Source organism: Rhinatrema bivittatum, chromosome 2 (assembly GCF_901001135.1).
Source record: "Rhinatrema bivittatum chromosome 2, aRhiBiv1.1, whole genome shotgun sequence".
Classification (NCBI taxonomy): domain Eukaryota; kingdom Metazoa; phylum Chordata; class Amphibia; order Gymnophiona; family Rhinatrematidae; genus Rhinatrema; species Rhinatrema bivittatum.
The window spans coordinates 614054152-614080024 of record NC_042616.1 but is presented as its reverse complement, the minus strand read 5'-3'; the positions used below and the strand labels follow the sequence as shown (position 1 = coordinate 614080024).

The following is a 25873-nucleotide window of genomic DNA, read 5'->3' as shown; positions in this document are numbered from 1 at the left end:
AGCTAGGGGAAGGGTGGAGTGAGAGGGTAGGGAACGGGGGAAGGCAGTGTGGGTTGGTGTGGGCTCGGCGTGCACAACTGTGCACCCCCTTGCGCACGCTGACCCCTGATTTTATAACATGCGGGTGCCTGCGTACGCGTGTTATAAAATCTCCTCATGTCCATGTGTGCGCGCCAGGTAGCGCGTGCACAAGGACACGCTCTCACAAGTTTGAAAATCTACCCCTATGATTGAGGATTGAAGAGGGAGGGAATTTAACAATATGCATGCTAGTGTGAAAAGACTCAGCTATTCTTTAAAAGTCTTTCCTTCGTTTTATTCATGTGGGACTAATACAAAATGGTTGAATAAATCAAACATTGTCATTGATTCAAAAGTACTATAATCATATCAAATTCCTTTGATGCACAGCTGTAACTTGCTCATGCATTTGAATCATAACCTTCTAAATCTTAATAATGTATCCATCTTGTGTGTTTTTTCCCCAGTCTTCTATAATTGTCAATATTCTCCCCCAAACGAAAACACTATTTCAGTTCAATGTTGATGGTTTTTGTCAGGTACTAAAATTAGTTAGTTGCAGGTAGGAAAATGTAGATTTATCACTGGAATTTTTATGCAAGTGTGTAAAAGAAATATAGTACAGTCCTTTTGAGGAAAAAATATTACATAAATCATTCAAAAGTTTTTAGCTAAAGGTGCTAGTAGGTGGTGATATGTAATTTAAAAAAAAAAAAAGCTTGTTTATGTATTTCATGTACAATAATCAGGACTTGACTGGGTTACCATTTTCCAAATACAGTAAACATTCCAGTGTCTTCATTATAGGATGTTTGTACCTTTATGGTGTTATGAGGCTCTTGCAGCATGTGTTGGAATTTTCATGCCTATTTATGTTGTAAATATAAAAGTTATATCAGCATAATTCACTTCCTATGTTTTTAAAGGTGACAGATACTTATAACCTTTTAATTCAAGTATGCGACATGGGTGGCCAGCATTATGGTTTGACATCTACTGGAAGTGTGGCCATTACAGTGACAGATGCAAATGACCATCCACCAACTTTTGTTGCACAGTCTGTAAGTTCATTTTGCTAATTATATTTTCATTTGAACTTTCTATATGTTCAGCAAACTCTTTATTCTTAATATTGTTTATGAATATAAACCCTGCAGGAATATTTTTAATTAAATATATACTTTCCCTATGTGTCAATATTTATCGTATAGAAGAATGCTTTACTTGGAGTATAGAACTGCAAGGTAGAAATATAGCTCCAACTCCTGGGGTGTCTGGTTCTGATAGTTTGAACTTTCATGTGATATATGCAGTGGTAATGTTCCTTAGGAGGAAACATAAGAACTTGCCGTACTGCGTCAAACTGAGGGTCTGTCAAGCCCAGTATTTTGTATCCAACAATGACCAATCCAATTCACAAGTATCTAGCTAGACCCCAAACAAATAGATCCCATACTACTATCATGCAGTGAGCAGAGTAGCAATTTCTTAAGTCTATGTGGGTAATAGTTATTTTTCCATAGCGAAGCACACTAAATTAGCCATGTTAAATGAGTGATGTCACAAGGCGGAGCTGTCTATTGGTAAAGTTTTGGTTACTGAGCATGTGCAGAGCTTCCACATGAATGCCCATTCCAGAACTTTCCTTGGTCTGTTTTTTATCACGTGGACGTATGGATTTTCTCTCACTTATTCACATTTTTCTCCTTAACTACCTTAAGCCCACAAAAGCACTTTTCATGTTAACATAACAACCTGACCAAGCTCCAGTTTTAAATATTCGTGTGAGCATATTGTCTGTGACTGACGGGCACAATTATTGTTACATGCCCAGGGCTTGAGCACGATCAGGCCAACTCCCACGACTGTGGGAGATCGGACTGTCACCAAGGAACCTATGACCACAGGCTGAGAAGATTGCCCGGCTGAGGTCAGAAGCATGCACCTTGCGACTGTGGAGCTAGGTTCAAGGTTGTCTTCCAGCAGACACCACATTAAGTCACCCTCATGGGCTGGTGGAAAGGGTAAGGGATAGTCCAGGTCTTTACTGGAGCCAGATAAATGAGCCCAGACCGAAGTACCGCCCTGCTTCCACAGAAGCAGGGGATGCACCAGGGGCACCGCCCAAAATGCCTTTGGTGCACTCGGAGCATCAGGGTGCCGGTACGACAAAAGCACACAACACAATATGGTTTGTCACTGAGACACATGGCACACTGCCAGAGCATAACTCACCCGCTGGTTTGGCACATGGTGACTGCTCCACTCATGACACGGCGCTAAAGACCTCCAGCTCCACTCCAAGGGTGCATAACATAAGCTCTGTGCACAGGATGCACGGCTCCATTCTGTTGCATGATGCATACACAGTGCATGGGACGGCCCAGAAGCCATGAGAAGGTTCTTTCAGTACAGCAGGCGGTGGACCGGATTATGGAAATTCAGGAGCTTCTTCACTACAGTTTTCCCACAGTTGCCACCACTATCTTCCCATGGGCATATCCCATTCTCCCACCACTGGAGAGAGTTAATGCCGGGTTGGCCCCCTCATCCGAACTCCTCCTCGGATTCCAGATCACCTGAGCCAGAAGATCTACACTGCCTTCCATACCATCGTGGGAGCGTACGCCAACCTCTCTCTCCATTATCATATGTATCTTCTGATCATTCCCCAAGGGAGTCCTCGAGCAGTTCCATGATGCTACCACCAGAGCATACTTCACTGCCAGAGGATCTAACCTACTTCATATTCGTGAAGAAGATGGGCTGTGCTCTTAAAAGTAGAAGTTCGCAGAGATGCAGACCTGCTTTCAGAGATTATGGGAATCTTGAAAATTGTGGATGTCTCAGCGGAACCACCTGCTCTGTACCATTTTACAATGAGCTAAACACAGTACACTTAAAAATATGGGAAATCCCTTTTTTGGGAACCACAGTAGCAAGAGAGATTTAAACTTCGGACTGGAAAAAGCTCCAGAATATGGCCTGGTGCAATTGCCTCACAGTTCAGTAGTCATTGAATTGTCAATGAAAAAGGCTAAGACGATCTCCATTCAAACACACCACCGAGCAAAGACCACAAACTCCTGGTTGACTTCAGGAAGAGGGGTTTTTTTCTTCAGGTGTACCATGCTGGCCCCTTAGATTGAACATCAATTCTTCATGGGCCAGTGCCTGTTTATTCACCTACATGCCTTTATGATTGTGTCCAAAACCTGAAGCTGCACATTTACTCTGAAACAGATCAGATTATACCACAACCCTCCATGATATGGCAGAGGACTTAAATCTCCTCCTGCACTCTGTATACAAGGTTTTTGACACCATGGCATGGACATCAGCAGCCTCAATAGGAACCCAATGAATGGCTTGGTTTAGAGCCAGTGGATTACGGGAGGACATGCAAGAAAAACTGGTGGACCTCTCATGTCTAGAAGGCAACTTATATGGGGAACAGAGTAGAATGTAGTTGTACATTCCCTATCAACCCAGGGTAATCAGACAGACAACAGTAGGCATTTTTGCTCTCGATACAAATGTTTTTTTCTATCCACATAGGCAATACAGGTCATACCAGCCCTACCACAGGCTTCTCAGCAAAGAGGACAATAGAACCAGCGTACACCAAAATCACAACCTCATCCTCCTAAGAAACCGCAGTAGAATTTTTGACTGACTCCAATGCTACAGCCACATGTCTAGTTTGGGGACAGGGTCCAACAATTTCTAAATGCCTGGATGAAAATAACCTTGGATCAATGGACCCTGAAAATAATCTGAGCAGGATATTATCTGTTTCTCCTACCAGATGGAACTACCCCACCTAACTCTTCCCCCACCACATCTGGATCATCTTCCCCCTCCTAAATTAGGAAATACAGGAAGTGCTCCTACTACAATGCAGTACTCATACCCAAGAAGACAGGAGATCTTCACCTGATCTTGAGTCTAATATCCTTAAACAGACACCTATGCTGAGAAGTTCAATATGACATCCCTTGGTACTATTCTGCCATTCATCCAGCCCAACAACTGGGTGTTTTTCTCTCAACCTGACAGATGCTTATGGACACATCCCAATTCACACTTCTTGCTGGCGCTGCCTCTATTTCAAAGTGGGTTAAGTACACTACCAATACAAAGTCCTCCCATGTGGCTCTCCTCTACCCTGAGAGTCTACCCCAAATGCCTAGCAGTGGCTGTGGCTCTTCCTTGAAGAAAAGGAATCTGGCTCTTCCCTTATCTAGACTGGTTAATCATTGTACTGGACAGCAAAATGCTTCTCTCCAACACGGAAGCAACATCCATTGCCTGGTGTTGCTGGGATTTCTAATAAACCACAAAAAAAATCTGTAGGCAACCCAGTTCAATGGTTCCAATTCATAGGAGCTTGAATAGACTCCATTCAATACAGAGCCTTCCTTCCTCACAACAGGGCACTTACACTTCGCTCTCTGGCCAGGAAACTTCTACAGTGCAGAAAAGCTAGTACTTGTGCTGCTCAGACACATGGCAGCAGCAATTCATTTTGTTCCTCTCACTCAACTCCATGTGCATCTACAGTGGGAACTAAGAAATCAGTGACTTCAATTTCTACAGCCTTTATCGATGACTATCCAGCTTATGCCTCCGATTTTTTGCAGGACATTCAATAGTGGCTGTGCCCAGAGTTACTAAAAATGGGCGCTCCACTACATCTAATTTCACACTAGATCTTTCTGACCACCGATGCCTCCAATGTAGGATGGATCTACACCACTACAAGAAGGGTCTCTTGACACCCCCCCCCCTCCCCACCTTCTTGGAGGAAGCAATACACACAAATTTGTTAGAGCTCAGGGCCATAAGATATGCCCTCACAGAGTTCAACTACTTGCATTGGTGAACAGCTATCTTGAGTCATGCAGTTGTCATGTTCTACGTGAACAAACAAAGGGGTACTAAGTCATGGAACCTGCACAGAGTCCAACAAATTTGGGACTGGGCACAGTGTGAAGGTGCTACTCTGCAGATTTCCCACCTGCCAGAGGTGGTGAACATAGAAGCTGACCGACTTAGCAGGATATTTTGTCCACACAAGTGGACAGTAGCCAACAACTCCTATCGTCCTGTGGCCAACCATGGATAGACCTCTTTGTCACAGAAAATAAAGGTGTGACAGTTCTTTTCCATCCATCCGAGCCTTCAGTGGGAGGAACCAGATGCCTTCCTAGTATTATGGGCAACGGGTCTGCTGTACGTTTTTCCCCCACTACTGTCCAAGACAGTGCAGAAATATATATGAGAATATGCCAAGATGATCTTGATAGTTCTCACAGCCACACAGAATCTATGGGATGCATATCTCATGCAGTTCTTGACAAATCCTCCACTTGCCCTAGGATGTGACCTAGACCTATTAATGCAGGAGGAGGGATACCTCCTCTATCCGTTAAACTCATCTCTGAATCTAAACACATGGATTTGAATGTGAGACAATATCCAATTGGATCCTGCCAGACTCCATTCAAGAAATCCTACCAGCAAGGAAATCTTCCACCCATCGAATCTATGCATTCAAGTGTCAGCGCTACTCCCAATGGTTATTCTCCTGTTGTCATTATTTTTTGTAGTCAGAGCTGGCAACCGCCTCAGTTTGAGTGCACCCGAGTGCAATAGGAGCCTACCATCAACACAAAGAAACACCAATTTCCACGTGTCATCCATATCTTGCTCATGAAAGGTCTTCTAAACCTGAAACCTCCAGTTCCATGTGATATCAGTGTTGTCTTTTCCACCTTGAAACCTCCATTTGAACCCCTTGAGTCATCCATGCTACGTTCCTCACTTGGATAGTACTCTTCCTAGTAACAATTACTTCGAGGTGGGTGAGCAAAATTCAAGTTCTAGTCCACTTTGTGCCTTATCTCTAATTCTTATTGAAAGAAGTCTGTTTTTCACTTAAATCAAAGCATTGTCCTTCCTATGTTTTTTCCACAACCACATGAATGTGAAAAAATGCTACACGCTCTAGATTGTAAACAAGCCCTAGCATACTATAAAAGAAGAACTTGGGCTCATAGGAAGACTTTCACATCTGTTCATTTTGTACGACCACAACAGGCTGGGAGTGAGTTGCGAAACATTCGCTTTCAAACTGAATCACAGCCTGCATTCAACACTGCTATGCCATGCACTCGCTACAGCTTACTAATCAAGTAAAAGCAAACCAGTTGCATGCAAGAGCTGCTTCTATCCACATCTGAAAGAAGTGGCCATAGAAGATATCTGCAAAGCTTCTAACTGGTCTTCATACGCTCACATCACACTACAGTCTCGACAAATCCATAGCATCCAATAGTTCGCTGGGACAACTAATGCTGAACTAGGCTATTCTTAAATTTTCTGTCCACAGAGTTGTCCAGGTTGCGCAAAAAAAAAAAAAAGAACCAACTATTACATAAGATCCTCTGCTTGGGACTCCCCACTTGGCATGGTTAATTCATCCTGCTTATTGACAGAAAAATGCAAATTTGCTTACCATAAATGATGTTTTCTGTTGATAGCAGAATGAATTAGCCATATGAAACCCACCCTTTCTCCCTGGACAGCAACTGATACTATGCACTAGCACTCCTAGTATGCACTACCTTTGTAATGGATTGAGAGTTCTGGAATGGCCATTCACGCAGGAAGCCTCGACTTTGAGAGACAGCTCTGCCTCGTGTGCCACTGATTGACGTCACCCACTTAGCATGGCTAATTCATCCTACAATCTCTGGAAATCACCATTTATGGTAAGCAAACTTGCTTTTGGCTTCTCCTCCAAAAACTTGTCTCAGCTCTTTTTTTTTTTTTTTTAACTCAGCTACGCTAACTGCCTTAACTACATCCTCTGGGAATGAATTCCAAAACTTAATTTTGGGTTAAGTGAATTTTCTTCGATTTTGTTTTGAATGTGCTACTTATAAACTTCATTGAGTGCCCCCTAGTTTTTATTTACTCTTTCAAAAATACAACCGGTTTACATTTACCCATTCTATTCCACTCGTGACTTTATAGACTCTATCATAACCCCCCCCCCCCCCCCCACCCTTCAGCTGTCTCTTCTCCAAGCTGAACCGCCCAACCTCTTTAACCTTTCCTCATAGGGGAGCCATTTCATCCCCTTTATCATTTTTGATCACCCTTCTCTGTAGCTTTTACAAAACTATATCTTTTTTGAGATGTGATGACCAGAACTGCACACAGTACTCCAGGTGTAGCCTCGCCAAGGACTTAAAATACATAGAATTGGTTAACTCTGACCAGTACAATCCTTAGTACTTAAGGGTTAGTAGGTTCACTCTGTATCTCTAATATCTTGATTTAGAATGGGGCAAGTTTTAAACCACTTGAGAGGTTTGAATATCCATGGGTATGCAAGGAAATTTTCCATGAGAAATTCCTCATGGAGTTTCCCTCTTGCAAATTTGGGTTGGAAAAAAACTGAGGTGCAAAAGTGCTATGGAATTTGTACCTGTTTTACTGCCTAAAATGCAATTTTTGCTGTTCAGTGCCATAATCTTTTTGGTTATTTTATTCTTTTGCCATGCAATATTTTCCATTTTTATACAGAAATCTAAAATCCTATAATTTGTTTAATTTAGTACCGAGCTGAAGTTAATGAAAATGACTGTGGTGTAGACATTCTGAGAATTCCTGTAGAAGACAAAGACTTGGTTAACACCCCAAACTGGAGGGCTAACTTTACCATTACACAAGGAAATGAACAAGGATATTTCAGCATTCGAACTGATCCAACAACCAATGAAGGAATCTTAAGTGTTGTCAGGGTAAGCATAAATACAAATATTAATACTTGTTTCATCAGTATATCATTAATAAAATCAAGTATTTCAGTGGATGCAGCAGATGCACATAACTATATACCCCAGAAATGGCCTCTAATAAAATTGTCTATCTGATATGCAGGTAAATTTATGTACTGTTCATGTATAAGTTTACTTGGACCGAGCAGAGGTATTCACAGAGGCAGAATTGGAAAGGGATTTGGACTTAATCTGCATAATTTTGCATTTTCAAACATATGTGCATACATTTTCCTGAAAATTTCCCAGTGTAATTGTGTGCAGGTCAATTTGTCGGGGTGATTTTTGAAGGGGGCTTGGGTCCTTAAGTCTGCTTTGAAAATTGGTGTAACTTAACGTGCATTTTTGCCACCTAATTTAGGAAGACTGTTATAAAATGATTTCCTTACGCTCTAGTTTTGTAATATTATTATAGCCCCATTTTGGGGTAGCAGTTAACGTCCAGCGAGCCCATAAAAGAATTTATAGGGCTTGAGGCTGTCTCTATGTCCACTGTCTCTCTCGCCAGGCACTGGTTTCTTTACTGGCAGCGGGGGGGGGGGGGGAGGGGGAATTCTCCTTCACCCTGAGTGGCAGGGGTGATACTGTAGCTCTTTTAACTGGGAGAGGTATAATTCCTTTACAGCTGAGCATGCCGTGGGTGGAGTAATACGCAGGAGACCCAGATGGGGTTTTCAAAATGTAAACTTTACTGAAGATAACTTTTTTTTAAGTGATTGGCACAGTTCTTAATACCACAGATAGCCTTTGTTGTTCAGTCTTTCCTCTATATGTACAAGGGTCTCTTTCTATCAGGACAAGCAAAACTGACCCTTCCAGAGTTTGGACAAATGAGGTTCCCAGGTGGACAGGGGTACTCTTGTTTGGGCTAATAAAAAAACAAACCCCTCCAGGGTTGGTCAAAAAAAAGGATAAACACAGATTCTGCACAAACCCCCCCAATGTTCTCTCTCCAGGGGTGAAGACTCCAAGTGGAGGGTCCTCAGACTTAGTTAAATTTTGATCTTATTCACAGTTCTCCAGCTATCTGGTCTCTCAAATCATTCAGTGGGTAAGGATCCACTCAGGAATATACAACTTTCCAGTGTTCCTCATTCGGGGTAAGAAGGGGGAAGCAAAACTCTTGTAACCAAAAGGTCCTTTCCCAAACTGAGTCTAAAAACAACCAGAAGGTCCTTCCAGCAGGTCACCACCATACCTCTGTCCTCCTGGAGGTGGTAAAGGGGCAGGTTTCCCCTATCCTGGGCCCCCAAAGGAAACATTTCCCCATGACCTCTCTCTCCAGGCAACACCCAAGGGTTTCACAAGGCTCCGTACAAATAAAAATTTAGCAAAGGCCCAAAACAACCCAGAATGCAAACTCTACCAACCAGTAAGTGAACTGGAAGGGCGGCTTCCCAACTTTGCCTAAGGACTCCAAGCTTGAAGGCCTGAGTCCCACGGTAGGCCCCACAAATCCAAATCGGGCAAAAACTTCTGCACCTCTTCTAATTCCAAAACTAATTCCAAAATCTCTCGGGGAGAGAGCTGCTTTTATAGCTACAAGAGGATGGTGGTTCCAGCTCACTCAAAGGGAGGAGCTGTACTGAATGGTGCCTTCCATTAATTACTAACCTGTACTTTTCCTGGCTAAAAGTTACCAAGGCAAATGCTAGTAATGAACCCCAGGAAGTCATTACATTTTCATTATTAAAACTTAACTTCAAAGTTATAACTTGAAACGGTTTGATTTTGAACTTGAGAGGGTTCTCTTCAGGAAAACAGAAATAATTATGCTAGAGAGCCTACACAAAGAGAAATGGGCACCTTTTAATAAAGTGAAATCTAACATTTCATTTTACAGTTGTCTGCCCTACACATTTTGTTTTGGGGATATTTATATTTTTAGTAGACTTCCCTAGTTCATCCCCACTAGTTCAGGCTTTACCTACAGTTTGGAAGTTATACAATCCAAACTTCGCAATGGGAAATACTGTTGCTGATCACAGAAAGCAATTGCTGCTTCTCCCTGCTTTGAAACCTTTTTAATGTCATATTTCTTCTACGCAAATCCATGCACAAGTGTACATTTTAGAAGTGTGTTTCTCTAAATGTGCCTGGTATGAGTTCTGTATCAATAGAGTGTACTTACATATCTGTAGGGCTAACTTCATTTTCTAATATGCGGCTTTTCTAGTTTTATAGGGGAAAAGAGTCAGGGAAAAACAGGTTATACTTTTTTTTTTTTTTTTTTTAATTAGACTGCTTTAATACACTTGTGAGTAGCTTTGAACTCTCAATCATCCTTCCTCAGCTCAGTTAGGAATGTCTATATTTTTCTAGAATTTGTTGACACATCTCATTGGTCTTACAGTGGATATAGAATGTCTACACCCCTTTCCAAAATGTTCACCTTGTGTTGCCTTGTAACTTGGAAGTAAAATGCTTTTCTATTCAATGTATCCACACATCCTACCCCACAAATACCAAGGGTTAAATATATTCTAGAATATTGAAAATGAAGAGGAAATAAAAACATGGAATAGCTTATCTGGATAAGTATCCACTGCTCCCACTCCCACACTGAAACATACTTGTACATCTGTAGCAATCCTAAAAGCTTTTGTGTAATCAATTACTTTCAAAAGCACATTCTTAGTGAATTGACCCCCATCTTTGTTTATCATGAGCATCAATACAATTTAATGTGATAAATTTAGCAGTTTTTGTTCTCTCTTCTGGGTAGTGCATTTCAAAGCAAAGATTCAACTATGAGTGACAATGAACTATCAACATTTCTCCAGAACAAAATTGGCACAGATGTGGGGATGGGTATAAAAGAAATACAAAATCCTTTAAATATCCCTTAGAGCACCGACAAGATAGTGTGAGTGATCGTAAACATCTTAAAAGTGAAAAAATGACTGGGAATGGGGGGGGGGGGGGGGGGGCTGGGTAATATGGGGGAACTACAGGCTGACAAGCCAAGAGGATCTTCATGAGCTGCAGAAGTACCGGTCAAGCTGATTGACTAATTGGTAAAACTGTTAATTTCATTGTTACACGCATGTTATAAAATCCCCGACTTACATGTGTGAAAGCTGACTTACCATGGGTAAATGCATCTGAGTAAAATCTATTTATGTATCCCTGCAGACATATCCGGTTAAGTAGCGTCCTTTGTTGCTACTTAGACAAATTTGAACTTATCCAGATAAATAGTGTGTGCTTACTTTTTATTTTTATTTTTTTTAACTTTTCTGATTGTCTTACAGACCTGGATAAGTCCAAAAAGTGCTACTTAGATGAACTAGTAGTGCTTTTCAGACTTATCCGGCTAAGTATCTCTCTAGTTAGCTGCATAAATTCCAAATTATCCGGATAAATGCCGCTACTTTTGCGGATAAATTTGAACTTGCGCAGAACGCATTTATTTACATACATGAGCATTTGTGTGCACATATGTACTCATTTTCCAACCTGCACATATTACATGCGCACATTATAAAATTACAGTGGTAAATTTTTATGTGCCCATATACATGCATATATGGGCACTCGTGAGCAATCTTAAAAGTTATCCTTATATAGGGATTCTAATTCCTGTGTTAACTATAGAGTGAAGTTTCTTGACTGCATCAGGTTTTGGTTTGTGGATTTAGAAATCAAAATGAACAATGGTCTTAGGTTGTCTTAGCTTTGACTTAGGATACTGAAGAGCTAAAAGCAGCATCAGACTCTATAGGGGGGAGTGAAGTCATCTTTGAGCTTTTTTTTCCTATCTCCATCTGCTAGTAAGAGATGGGGGAACATAACCACTTGTTTGCTCTGGTCTGGCAGGACTAAAGGAAAGGAAATTAACAGGTCAGTGTAAATGTCACTATTTGATGTAGGCTGCGTTGATTTTCAATTTTGTGGAAAGCTAAATTTGCAGTTCTACTTTTAGTTTTTAAAGCAATTCATGGGCTTGTACCAATTTGATTTAATTAAGTTTTAAAGATGTATCAGCTGGTGTGTTGCTTAAGTTCTGTTTCTCAAAATCTCTTTTTTATAATCTGTATTTTATTTTTTAGGTTGTTTTAACAGCTCTTAAGATTTATTTTTTATATTGTTTTTTAATTGTACTTTACAGTTCGTATGTGATGATTGTCTATTTCATTTGTATATTCTGTTTTATGGATGTTGTTGTAAAGCACCTAGGAATGTTGATACAGTGGTATGAGAAATTTTTGGAATAAATAAATACTGGCATGTCTAAAGAACAAAAAGGTAAATGTCCATAAGTGGCCTGTCTGAGCCTTGACCTTAGTTGAATCGAAAAACTATGGCATGACTTTGCTCCTCAAGGAACTTGACAGAGCTTGAATAATTTTGTAAAGAAAACTGATATAATATTGATAAATTTAGATGTGCATAGTTGGAGGAGACTTATCCCAACACTCATAGCTGTAGTTGCTGCCAAACGTGCTTCTAACAAGTATTGACTCGGGGGGCATGGCTTATCCTGTTGCTGGATTTCAGTTTTGTTTTTTGGATATGTATATGCTTTTTCCTACAATTAAACATATTGAGCCCTGAAGGGTTTGGCGCACAATATGTTGAGTGCAAAAATAAAACTTCTCACTTAAAAGCATGCAAGCTTGATGCACTGACACAAGAAAATATGAAAAATATTGAAGGTGTAGACTTTCTGTTGCCACTGTATATGGTCATTTTCATGTTTCTAGATACCAGAAAAGTGTTGCCATGGCTTTCATGAAAGAAAACATCTTTTATTTTGCAGCCACTGAACTATGAAGAGATACGTCAGATTGATTTGCGAGTTGGAGTAGTTAATGAAGTAGCTTTCCTAAAATCTCCCTCAAAAACCATAACTATGAACACAATACCTGTTACTGTTATAGTGAAAGATGTAGATGAGGGGCCAGAATTCCAACCTACTATCAAATATATACGTGTTAAAGAAGGCTTGCCAGTTGGAACAGAAATAGGTGTATGCACAGCGAAGGACCCGGAGAATAAGAACACTGCCATAAGGTATGTGGCATGTCATTTTGTATAGTGTGTGTGGCAAATGAATAACTGTGTCCAGTGCAAGTACTCTTTTTAAGTGGAGGGAGTAAACATGGTTATAGTAAATCCTATTTTCCTACTCCTCTCAAACAGAGAGAACAAAATCTTTCTGTACCAGTGTATATAGGTATTGTATTTTTTTTACTTCATGATGTTCAGTGAGATTTTATTTCTGTTTATTCCTGCAGTTCACTTTGTTATTGCCTGAGCTCTCAACTTTGTGCATTGATCCATAGAGAGCGGCTCTGTTGGCAGAAGAAATAGAAAACCTAAGAGTAACGTTTTAAATTTCTCATTTAGTTTTGGCTGGGAAAAAAGTGCATAGCACCACTTGGTGTTTATAAACATCTAAGTAGAGTTCCTTTCAGACTAAAGTTTTTGTTCAAATTGTCTTTGGTTTTTAAGTGACTCTTACCAGTAAGGATTTTTTGTTTCGTTTGTTTTTAAAGGAATTTTTGTTCTCTATTAATTTTGTAAATTTAAGGCAGTGTATCCCAACACTTTCCTGGAGGCACCCCTAGCCAGTCAAGTTTCAAGATTGCCATAATAAATATGCATGAGAGAAATTAGTATTTATTCAAAACCCATGGTATATGAATCTCATGCATATTCATTATGGATAGCCTGAAAACCCAGTTGGTTAGATGTGCCTCCAAGAGAGGTTGAGAAATAGATTTAACAGGGTGTGAAAGGAGAAACTTACATGTTGGGTTGTTTGTGAATTGCAAACAAAAACAAGGCATTAATGACTGTGAAATGTCCACTGCTTCTACTTCTGAAGATTTTTGGTTTGAAAAAAAAAGAGGGAGCTATGAAAGCTGAGAGCCAGTTTCTCAAATGTTACTTAGCCAGCTAAGTCGGACTTACCTGGCTACTTACTCTGCAGCTACCACTTAACTGAATAAGTCACTTCTCTGGCTAAGTAGATAGCCAGATAAGTTGTGAGTGGAACAGGATAACGCTACTTATCCAGCTAACTTACCCCTAGGTTCTGCAAAAACAGAAATACTGCCGGCGATTAAAAAAAAGAAATGGGCATGTTTAGGCAGTTGTAGAGCTATCGCAACACATGGAACATTATCATGTTGCACATCATTTGTTTTTAATGCATGCGGTATATTATCACAGGTAGTAATGTATACCTGCAGCTCTTATCTTATGGAGAGAGAGAGCCTCTATAGAGTCAATGTGACATGCTCTATATATATATCAATCACCGTTCTAAACATCTATCACCGTTCTAAACATCAAAATCACAGAACATATAGAAAGACATGGTTTAATGGAACAAAGTCAGCATGGCTTTACCCAGGGCAAGTCTTGCCTCACAAATCTGCTTCACTTTTTTGAAGGAGTTAATAAACATGTGGATAAAGGTGAACCGGTAGATATAGTATACTTGGATTTTCAGAAGGCGTTTGACAAAGTTCCTCATGAGAGGCTTCTAGGAAAAGTAAAAAGTCATGGGATAGGTGGCGATGTCCTTTCATGGATTGCAAACTGGCTAAAAGACAGGAAACAGAGAGTAGGATTAAATGGGCAATTTTCTCAGTGGAAGGGAGTGGACAGTGGAGTGCCTCAGGGATCTGTATTGGGACCCTTACTGTTCAATATATTTATAAATGATCTGGAAAGAAATACGACGAGTGAGATAATCAAATTTGCAGATGACACAAAATTGTTCAGAGTAGTTAAATCACAAGCAGATTGTAATAAATTGCAGGAAGACCTTGTGAGACTGGAAAATTGGGCATCCAAATGGCAGATGAAATTTAATGTGGATAAGTGCAAGGTGATGCATATAGGGAAAAACAACTCATGCTATAATTACACAATGTTGGGTTCCATATTAGGTGCTACAACCCAAGAAAGAGATCTAGGTGTCATAGTGGATAACACATTGAAATCGTCGGTTCAGTGTGCTGCGGCAGTCAAAAAAGCAAACAGAATGTTGGGAATTATTAGAAAAGGAATGATGAATAAAACGGAAAATGTCATAATGCCTCTGTATCGCTCCATGGTGAGACCGCACCTTGAATACTGTGTACAATTCTGGTCGCCGCATCTCAAAAAAGATATAATTGCGATGGAGAAGGTACAGAGAAGGACTACCAAAATGATAAGGGGAATGAAACAGCTCCCCTATGAGGAAAGACTAAAGAGGTTAGGACTTTTCAGCTTGGAGAAGAGATGACTGAGGGGGGGATATGATAGAGGTGTTTAAAATCATGAGAGGTCTAGAACGGGTAGATGTGAATCGGTTATTTACTCTTTCGGATAGTAGAAGGACTAGGGGACACTCCATGAAGTTAGCATGGGGCACATTTAAAACTAATCGGAGAAAGTTCTTTTTTACTCAACGCACAATTAAACTCTGGAATTTGTTGCCAGAGAATGTGGTTCGTGCAGTTAGTATAGCTGTGTTTAAAAAAGGATTGGATAAGTTCTTGGAGGAGAAGTCCATTACCTGCTATTAAGTTCACTTAGAGAATAGCCACTGCCATTAGCAATGGTTACATGGAATAGACTTAGTTTTTGGGTACTTGCCAGGTTCTTATGGCCTGGATTGGCCACTGTTGGAAACAGGATGCTGGGCTTGATGGACCCTTGGTCTGACCCAGCATGGCATTTTCTTATGTTCTTAGGGGGGTGCTTTTACATACATAGTAAGAGGAATTAACTGCAAATTAGATATGTCTGAATTTCTATCATTTGCATCAGTGAAAGGTACCAACAAGATGAGTTGATTTGTTATCAGCCATACTACTTTAGCCAGGATGGATATTATAAAAATGCTAGTTAGGAAGAAGGAAAAGGAGTTTGCAAAATGAAGTCCTAGCTATTTTAAAATTGAACCCATGCACAAATCTTTACACCGCCTATTTGTAATCAACTCTTCTTGTTGGTATCTTTCATTGATCCAAATGATTTGAAGAATTATATGTAAATTATAGATATGACTCTTCTGACTGTATGTAAATGCACCACCCCCCAAACCCGCCCAGAGTTGTGTACTCTCTTACAATGGTATATAGAGATATGTAGCATGTCACATTGACTCTAGACAGAGGTCTCACTCTTTCATTCTCACTCTCATAAAAACATTTTCCCCGGTAACACATGGCTAACACAAATATAACACGCATTGCAATATTTGCATTAGGGCCCTAACCAGATAAGTAGTGATATTCATACTTATCTGGTTTTGTTAATCAGAGAAGTTAGACTGCCATAGGCAGGTCTAACTTATCCAGCTAAGTGGCACCAAATATGGGGATATTCAGCAGCAAAGCCATGCTGCTGAATATCCCATGTAAGTTAACCAGATAAACCTTAATAAGCAAAAATAGTCATTTCAGCTCCTTGTAACCAGTAAGCCTTATCCAGCTAACTTACCTAAACAGATTGCTTTGAATATTGAGGCCTATGTGTTTAATTTATTCCAAACTGATAATTTACAATAATTGCTTTGAGGTCAGGGATTTGCATCCATTAAATGCCTCTCCTTATTGGACAAAATGGGTTTCAGAATGTTTGCCATTTTGAAGGGCACTGCACATCCACAGCACGTTTGCTATAAATGTACTTTGAGATTGTATGAATTGATTTGAAATAAACTTAATTCTTAATGTGCAGGTACCAGAAGTTAACAGATAAGTACTTGTGGGTTACCATTGCTGAAACTACTTGCAAGATAACTACTAACAAGGTTTTAGACAGAGAATCAAATGAAACGGAACATAATCAGTACAATGTTACAGTGCTTGCAACGGATGACAGTAAGTATGAAATGATATATAATGACCTAGCGATTGTACTTGCTTATCATGCAAGGCAGTTTCTGGGCTTTATGGTCACTGCTGTAAACAGAGGAAATGGAATGAGAACCATTTTTATGTCTCTCTCAGGTGGAAAGATGAGTACTGGGACAGTGGTCATAACCCTGGTCGATGTCAACGATAATCAACCGGTGATTTCAAAATATGATGAGTTTGTCTGTCAGACCGGCAAAACTTATGCAGAGATACAGGCAAATGATCTTGATGAAGCTCCCAATGCAGCTCCTTTTAAGTTTAGTTTGGACACTGCCAGTAATCCTGATATTAATAAGCAGTGGAACATAGTACAGCAAGATGGTATGTAATGAGGTGCCTTTTAAATGGAATTACGTTGTTGTGACTAAATACTTCACAAGTATAATAGTCAATGTTTTTTATGTCTAGTTTAATTAATGGATTTATTTTGTAAGAAATCTGTTGATACCAGACATTCAGATACTCAGTATTAGTTATCCCATTGGAAATAGAAAGCTGAGAACTTGAAAAGGTGTATTGGTGAACAGAATAACTTCATAAAAAGCATTCTTTCAACTAGAATGAGCTATAGTTAAAATTACTTTAAGGAATCCTATAGATATTATAGGAAAGTATAAATTATTTAATGTTTTGGGGGTCACAGCAAAAAATGACACAGGGCAGTCTTGAACGGTAATGCACATTTTTGTTTTGTTTCATATTCACCTAAAGGATGAGAGAGCACCATTTCACAATCTTATTACATCTGGAAAGAAAATAATAAATCTGCTTCATGCAGTGAAAATGTACACAAATCTGTTTGTTCTTCCACTGTCTGGTTAAAGCCAAAATAAGTTTGAAACATAATCATTTTTATAGAAGATAAACTTTCAGGGAAGATATGGCATATGGGATGAATGTGGTATTTTGAAGGAAAGAATACCATAACATACATGTTTTGGCAGACAGTATAATTTGCCTATTGGAAACTTATACTAACTTCCATAACTTATGGTTGCCCTCCATGATGGGAACTGTTGGTTAATGGCATTTTTTCTCATAAATCTTTGCATCTCTTGCATCTGAGTGAGTGGCCAAGTAATAGAAAGTAAACTAGTATTGAGACTATGATAATGGAAAAGGAGTCTTTTTTTGGTTCCAACTGTGTTAAAGCTACAGCCAGCCATGGGTGATCGTGAGCGCACTGTGATAACTCAGTCAGGCTGAACTGAGCTTGCCGGTCTTTCCGATACGCGGTGTAAAGATTCGTGAGTGGGTTAAATTTTAAAACAGCTAGGACTTTGTTTTGCAAACTCGTTATCCTTCTTCCTAACTAGCTTCTTTATAATACCCATCTTGGCAAAAGTAGTATGGTTACAGTGTTCGTCCTTTTGAATGCACAGAAAAGGTCAATAAGCAAAAACAATTATGTAAGGTGATATCTCTTTATTGAACTGATTGAATACATTTTTGACTAGTTCTTGGAAGTTAAAAATCCCCTTCATTGGGCAAAAATAAAAGTAAGGTTGGAGCAAAAGATGAGGACAACGACTCACAGATTATCATGTATTACAGTGATGATAATGGGTGGTTACTCAGAGAAACTCTAGAAAAATTGGCCCCATAATGTGAATTTTAAATTCAGTGATCACTGCCCTATGTGCTATATACTGTAAGCATTAACAGAGGAATAGAAGTTAAATTTTTGTCTGACTTATAATTGCAAGCAAATATCTGAAGCAGATTTCTCCATTTTTCAGTTCGGGGGTGTAAGTAATGAAATAAAATGCGTACAGGAAATGATCATGTCTTACTGATGCTGTTTTCATTTTATGTTGCTTATATAATTGTTTCACTGCATTTTAATAAGTAATAAGCAATAAAGCAAGAATAACTATACTCAAGCTGTTTCTTTTTTTTTTTTTTTTCTCCCCCCAAGGAACATCCATGCGCCTTGAAAAAATTGTTGACCTTTCAACTGGAACATATGATGTTCCTATCCAGATAGTTGATCAACAAGGCTATGGAATGACCCACGTTGTTAAAATGAGTGTGTGTAACTGCCTTGATGGCCTCAATTGTGGTGAACGCCTTTCACAGAAAAATGTTAGCCTTGGCGTTTGGGCTATCCTTGCCATGATACTAGCAGCAGTAGTGCTAGCAGCACTTCTATGTAAGTTAATATGTATATACATTATTGCTGAATATATTATGTTGCTTTTATATAATCCAGAGAGATCAGATGTATATTTAGTTGTTTACTGGGGCTTTGATAATACATTTTCAAATATGGAATATAGTGAGTCACCTTTTTAACCAGTTCAGCTCCTTGTAATGAATAAGTAGTAAAGTGAGTTTGCTACAGCAGAATTAGGAAAATATTGCGATTTGTTGCATAACTTTGTAGTTTTATCTGAAAAGAGAAGTCTATCTTGATCTGAAGAAAGGTCCCATGTGTTCTTAAAGCTCAAGTACTGCAACATCTATTTTTTTTTGTTTTTGTTTGTTCTTCCCTTCCCCGCTCCCCCCTCCAAAAAAAAAATTGCAGACTACAAAGATGATAAAAGAATTTGACAGCTATAATCAGGGCTTCTGGTTTCCTATGATGTCATGGCAACTTATAGAATTAGTCACTTTTTTTTTTTTTAAATTCAGCCAGGCTGCATCTCTATTCAGCCTTCCTTGACCAGGCCTCACTTTTTCAACACCAGTAGGCTTCCTCACTTGTCTTTTGTTCTTCCCCACCCCTTAAGTGCTGAAGATAGCAGTGGGGAAGGGGGAGAGAGGGTAGGATGGAGCAGTCCTGGAGGGAGGAAGGGGAGTTCACGATGGAGGGAGGGAGGGAGGGGGGTTGGGGGGCAGTGTGATGCTGAACACAATGTGGATGAGTCCTGCTATAGTACTTAGGGCTGATTTTTAAGTTTTAACTGATACATTCTGAGAAATGTGACATGTTTCCTGGTGAACATGAAATCATTCCCTGCTTAATCGAAATCTTTATTTTTACATTTTTTTTGCTCTTTGACTCATTGAAAATGAGTTTGTGGAGGAGTAACTGGTGGTGATCAATGCTAATTTTCATGAAATATACCCATTCATATAGTGTTATTGACATAGTGCAGCTGTATGACAGACTATAGATATTATTTATAGCCTTGGGAGAAATAGTCTACAATAATAGACACTGCAATAATATCACATTATGTAGTACTTGCTATGAAGAGGTAGTTATTGAACTGCTGTACTCTTTAATTAGCTTGCCAGATAAACTTATCCAGCTAACTTAGCCTATATAATTCAAAAGTGCTGCTGAATATATCCAGCTATCTTACAGATAAGTTTATCTGGCTAACTTATCCAGATTTAACCGGATAAATTATGTGGCTAACACTGAATATCCAAGTTAGCTGGCTTAACTTATCCAGCTAAGTCAGTTCCTCCCTGGAATGCCCTCGCCTCACCCACCACTCAGCGGGATAACTATTTGGCCAGATAACTAGCTATTCAGCTAGTAGCAATTCAGTGGAGCCAGATATTCAGCCGCTTCTCCTTAGCTGGATGAGTCCTAACTTATCCAGCTAAGTAACGCTGAATATCACCCTCAAAGTTATTAATTCCTTTTGAAGTTCACTAATGGAAATCAGATAGTGAAAGTTTTTGTTTTGGGCCTCAGAACAAAATATTTCTTGGGTTCATTCTCTTACTACTATTATGGAGTCCTTGCCATATGTTTATGGACATGTTTTAGCAAAATGATTGCACTGTTTAATGACTGTTACATATATTAGCTAGTAAGAGGTATTTTAATGTGTGATTATTTGTTACCGATAAATAGTAAATTAAGAGAAAACAATGTAGTTGTAACTCCATGTGGTTGATAACCTTTAGAAACAAAAGTTCTAACATTTATGTATTGTAGTAGTCTTGCTTACTTGTCTCTGTGGTGCTGCCGGGAGTAAACATAGCAAAGCTGGTTTTCCTGATGACTTGGCTCAAGAGAACTTAATTGTATCAAATACCGAAGCTCCAGGGGAAGAGCTAACAGTGAGTGTTGTTTTTTTCCTTCTAGAGCTTCTGAACATATAAGTCTTTTTTTAAAAAGCTTTACAGCACATTTCGGATATGTTGCTAATGTTTTCATTTTGATCCTAGTATCGTGCATGAATGTTTCATGGAGAAATGTGGTCTGTTCTGTATTGACTTATTAAATATGTGTAAATGGAAATACTGTATAATCAAACCTAATTAACTTTAGACTAACAGGGATAGTGCCATGGTTTATTTGGGAAATGGGAGAGAAGTGTGTGTGTGGTATTTGTTTTTGTTTTTTTTTTTTTGAGAAGAGGACGTTTTTTAGTATTGCCGCCTTAGGCACGTTTTGCTGCCTCGAGAGCACCTAGTGTAAAGGTCTTGCCAGTCTGCCTTTCCGTCTGCACACATCAGTATATGCGTAGGCATGACAGCGGACTCTTAGTGACGTGGCCAGGCGAGCTGTGGCGACTGAAGTCTCTGAATGAGAGCTGGCTGAGCAGCAGAAGGCTGTGCGCTGCTGCCACCCTCCAGCTCTTTACACCCCATGGACTTTGATTTTGGGGGATGGTGTAAAGCTCACTCTTTTATGCTCGTGGCCAGGGACGCAAGAACACTTAGACTCAGTAAAAAGTATAATGTATTTTTATTAGTCAATATAAGTGTTCTCGGGAGATGCTGGGTACTGGGTGCCCTTAGTCTTACAAACTGACCAGCATCGCTCTGGGTACAGGAAGTGACCCTTGTTTTATAGATAACATTCAAATACAGGAAAAGGATAGAAGGTTCTAGAGACTTGCATGACTGCCCAAAGGATCATTTACATAAATTGTAATGTCAACTGCATAATAAAATCATCGCTAACTATCCCTGATTGGCTTCCCAGGATGTGTAGCCCATTTTCCATGGCTTTCTTTGTTCTGTTAATTGTCTTGACCAGTAAGAGTTTAACAGTCTGTAGCTGTGTTGATTACAAACTCCTGAGAATATTGCCTGAAGCTCCCCTGTGGTTTCTTCTTTGTGACTCTATGAATAGACATCACTTGTCTGGTGCCAGCTTGCCTGCTTTTGTAGATATCCAGGGATATTCTGTAAGTCATGCTCAGAAAGTCACTCAGAGTCCATTCAGCCCAGGCAGGCCAAAGACACACAGAGGCTTCTGGGGATTTCCTTCTCCATGTTGGTTTTCTGTTCAGGCATACTTCTCAATGGGGAGAAGAAGAGGCTAGTCAAGGGAGATGTGCTGCTGTGCATTGCTTCTAGCATGCACTTTATCACTTCTTAGTGTCATTTTAGCAATATCTTGTTTTTTGTTTAGCTTTCTTTTGGTGAATTTATGCTTAGGATTAGTTTGTAGTTGACTGTTTCTGAACATTTTTTTTTTGTTTAAGGATCCAAATTTGAAGATCCCTATCCAGATAATAAACCCCAACCGTAGTGGACAAGGACCCCCTGGAAGTGAAACACATGGACAGACCATAAAAACAGTCCAGACTCTTGAAGGACGTCAATCAAGGGGAGGTCATCACACCTTGGATTCTGGCAGAGGAGGGCATCAAATGACAGAGCAAGGAAGATACACATATTCAGAATGGCAGAATTTCATGCAGACCCATCTCGATGAAGTAGGTGTTTTATTCTTTTTCTTCTTTCTTATAGTCAAAGTAGAGATGGGTGAATACTGTAATTTGAATGCAGTGTTGAACAGATTTTTTTTTTTTTTTGTTTTTCCACAAAGAAAAAATCTTTCCCCCTATTTCCTTAGGCTTTCGGTCCCCATACCCCAAGCTAGAAAGAAGAGCTGTGGACGATGATAGAATATTGTGAGGAGGCTGCATATACCATAAAACCTGCATTATTTAGATAGTAAAAATAAAGGGTTTCTAATTGTATTTAGAAAAAAATGTAATGTGTTGGTTAAGAAATTGCAGTGACCAAGTATCTGGGTTCTGATTTGTAAAACTGGACAGACTTTTTTTTTTTTTTTTAACTTTGGGGCAGTTTTCAAAACTGGATGCATTGATGCATAGTTCAGTTTTTCCCTGGAAAAAAATACCTGCAGAGATCTGGATCTGATTTTTTTTTTTTCTGCTAGTACTTTTTTCTATAGCATATTTAATTAAAATGTTATTCCTCCTCTCCTGATCTCTTTCCCCACCCAGCCTAAACATACCCCTGAAAATACCTACTTCCTAACCAGGGAAAAAGTACATCCAGTTTTCAGACAACTGATTTACCTGGGTAGATAGGTATTTACCAACTTAAATGGCTTCTGAAAATAGACCTTTCCATGACATTTTAAGACTTTTTTTCTTCTCTTTTTAGATTATTTTCTTTTAACATATCACCCAGCTGCTTATTAAATATGTATATGTAATTTTATATGCTTTTTGTGCTTTATGTCTTCGTCAAATGGAAAATGCAATTACAACGTTGGTGTCAATGAATGTAAACCATACTGTTTCAGAGCGTCTTTTCAAACTGATTTCAGAACCAGTCCAAGTTGCTTGAGAAATTGTATTTTTGCAATGGGGATGGTGGTAAACCCAATATGAAAACTCATTTGTGTGTGCTGGGGCAGCAGTTTTCAAACATCCTGCCTTTGGGGGGGGGGGGGGTAGTCTGCAGGCTCTAACTCTGCTTTTTTTTTTTTTTTGCCCTCTGCAGAAGGTGTATCAGTGTGGGCAGGATGAAGAGCATCGGCAAGATGAAGACTACGTTCTTTCATACAACTACGAAGGAAGAGGATCTGTGGCTGGCTCAGTAGGCTGCTGCAGCGAGTTACGAGGAGAGGATGACAGGCTTGACTTTTTAAATCAACTGGAGCCCAAATTTAGGACATTAGCCTCAGTTTGCGCCAAGAAATAAATGTTATCTGTGCCAGTCTGAATGCTGTAAACCGTTTTATTACTATGCAGATTGCGTCTAGTCAAATAGCAGGAACAAAGAACATTATCAGAGTGAGAACATTATCAGAGTGGTGGCTATAGTCCAAAGACTTGCCTGCTAAACATCTGTCCCTCTTAATGTTTTTAGATTCAGTGCCTGGCTGCTTTTGGGCTTATGATACAAATAGTAAATGTGTTTTAAGAAGAACTGAGACAGGGAAGATAGGCATTAAAAGTCATAAATTATGCAGAAAATAGCAATAAGAATTCCAAATTGTGCAATAACTTCCCAGGAAAAGTGGGCAAGTAAAAAAAAAAAAAAAAGTTGATCTGCTTTCTACACAAAACTGTGCAGCTTGGGAAAAACGTAGAAAACTGTTCAGAAATCTGACTGTGCAGGTCACCTTATTGGTTTTAAAGGGTGTTTTAACATTCATATTAAGTTTGAGGGTATTGATATTACATAAATTCTTGCACTGAATACAAAAGGCTTTTTTTTTTTTAATTTAGGTTTTAAATGCTAATCTAACTTCAATACATATCAGGTTTTATAAGTGTTTCTTTTCTCTTTCTTTGAAGTGTAGATAAGGTCATTTTCCTAGCTTATATCACCAGTATTCTAATGTGCTTCTTTGCATTTGCTTTTAATGTAATGCGTGTCGTGGTATTCATTCCAGTTTTAGGAGAGAGTGTTAGTGCTAAATTGACAAACTCTAGACATTGAATATGTTGACAACCCAAAGACTGTATTGGCATTATGAATATTGAGCATGTCTGCAAATATCAAAACAGCAAGGACATTTCTTCCCTGCAGTCTTCTTTCTATAATATTTTCTTCCCATGTAAGTGGCTAAATATCTAAAGCTATTCATCATGTGGCTTTTTTTATTGCACTGCAAAAAAAGCTGCTGAAGGGATATTTTTCTCCATTCCACTTAGAATTTTAACTCTAATTTTGCACAGCAACAAATTTCACAGAATTTGAAGCCATGTAATTTGGAAGATGAGGATTCTGTATTTCAATCATTTGAATTCAGGATTAAATGCAGTTCCTTCTAATTAAAATTACTTTATATGCTTATTAAAAAAATAACCCTAACTGAAGTTAGTTATGAGCACCTTGTATATATGTAAGTATCAGGAATCAGTTTAAAGTTAAGCTCACCTTATTTTTGTCTCTAGTATATAAATCATGAGAAAACATTGTTTCATGTTCACAGCCATTAAGGTTACAATACCTTTTGGCCATATTCAGTGTTTAATCACATGTATCTAGCAAACTTCCAGCCTGATGTTTGGCTATATAATGAAACAGAATGCTGTGTCTTCAAGTATGTTGGAATCATGGCCCAAAATTTTTTTTTTTTTTAAATATATTACTCTACTGTGTCAAATATTTATCTTCTAGAAAACAAGAACTCCGAGCCTTGATTTGATGATACCATTAACACTGCACCATGTCAGAATTGTGAGGTCTAGTAGTTTTATATTAGTAAGATATAATCCAGCATTTTCTTGAATGCAAAATCTCTCAGAACTAGTCAAGTCATTGAGATTTTATAAATTCCCAGGATCTTATATCAAGCTGAAGTTAGGAAAAGATTTGTAGAGCGTTTTGTACTTTTCAAGGCTCAACTTTTATAAAACATGACTCTTAAAGCTTTGAATGTATTTAATGTATATTTTTCATTCATACAGGTTCTTAGCAATCGTGAAAATTGCACAGATATTTAGATGAACATTTTAGCTAATGCCATAAAGAAATAAGCTTGAGCATTTTCTGTAAAATAAAGTTGTGAATTAGGAATGATTTAGAATATTGTCAGGAGAGAGTTTGTTGCATTTTAGGGTTGCTTTCTAATTTCCAAATTAAATTTGTATTTTTGAAATTTGTCTAGAAATAAAGAAAAGTGCTTGTGCTCTTTGCATGATTGGGTAATATGGGAGTTTTATTTCTTGTGTACAGAGCCTGTATAATACTGTATCTTATAATTTCTATCTACAGCAGTCATAAAATGTAGTTCTTATAAGGCAGGTTGCTATTTATTTTAGGAGTTTTGTTTGATCTTTCTATGGCTGTCTGTGTTACCTACTGTTACTGTTTAATTTATTTTTGAAACCTTTTTGAGGTCTGATTAGGCTATTTGAAATGGATTTCCTGGTCACCTGGGCGATGTCCATTTGTATGAGGCCCTTGGTACAGAGAGGATCTCAATAATTGAGAGAGTGAATTTATGCC

At 38.9% G+C, this 25873-nt stretch overlaps 1 protein-coding gene across 1 annotated transcript in view; it reads left to right on the top strand.

Annotated features, from left to right (window-relative positions):
- LOC115085311 (desmocollin-3-like) overlaps positions 1-25560 on the top strand; it is a 53392-nt gene extending 27832 nt beyond the window's left edge. The window contains exons 8-16 of the mRNA XM_029591172.1: positions 948-1082; positions 7650-7835; positions 12634-12887; positions 16560-16702; positions 16832-17059; positions 18657-18890; positions 20637-20761; positions 22138-22371; positions 23414-25560. Coding sequence (XP_029447032.1) covers positions 948-1082; positions 7650-7835; positions 12634-12887; positions 16560-16702; positions 16832-17059; positions 18657-18890; positions 20637-20761; positions 22138-22371; positions 23414-23614 — 1740 coding nt within the window. The 3' untranslated portion in view covers positions 23615-25560. The remainder of the gene's footprint in view (positions 1-947; positions 1083-7649; positions 7836-12633; positions 12888-16559; positions 16703-16831; positions 17060-18656; positions 18891-20636; positions 20762-22137; positions 22372-23413) is intronic.
- Positions 25561-25873: the final 313 nt, after the last annotated feature.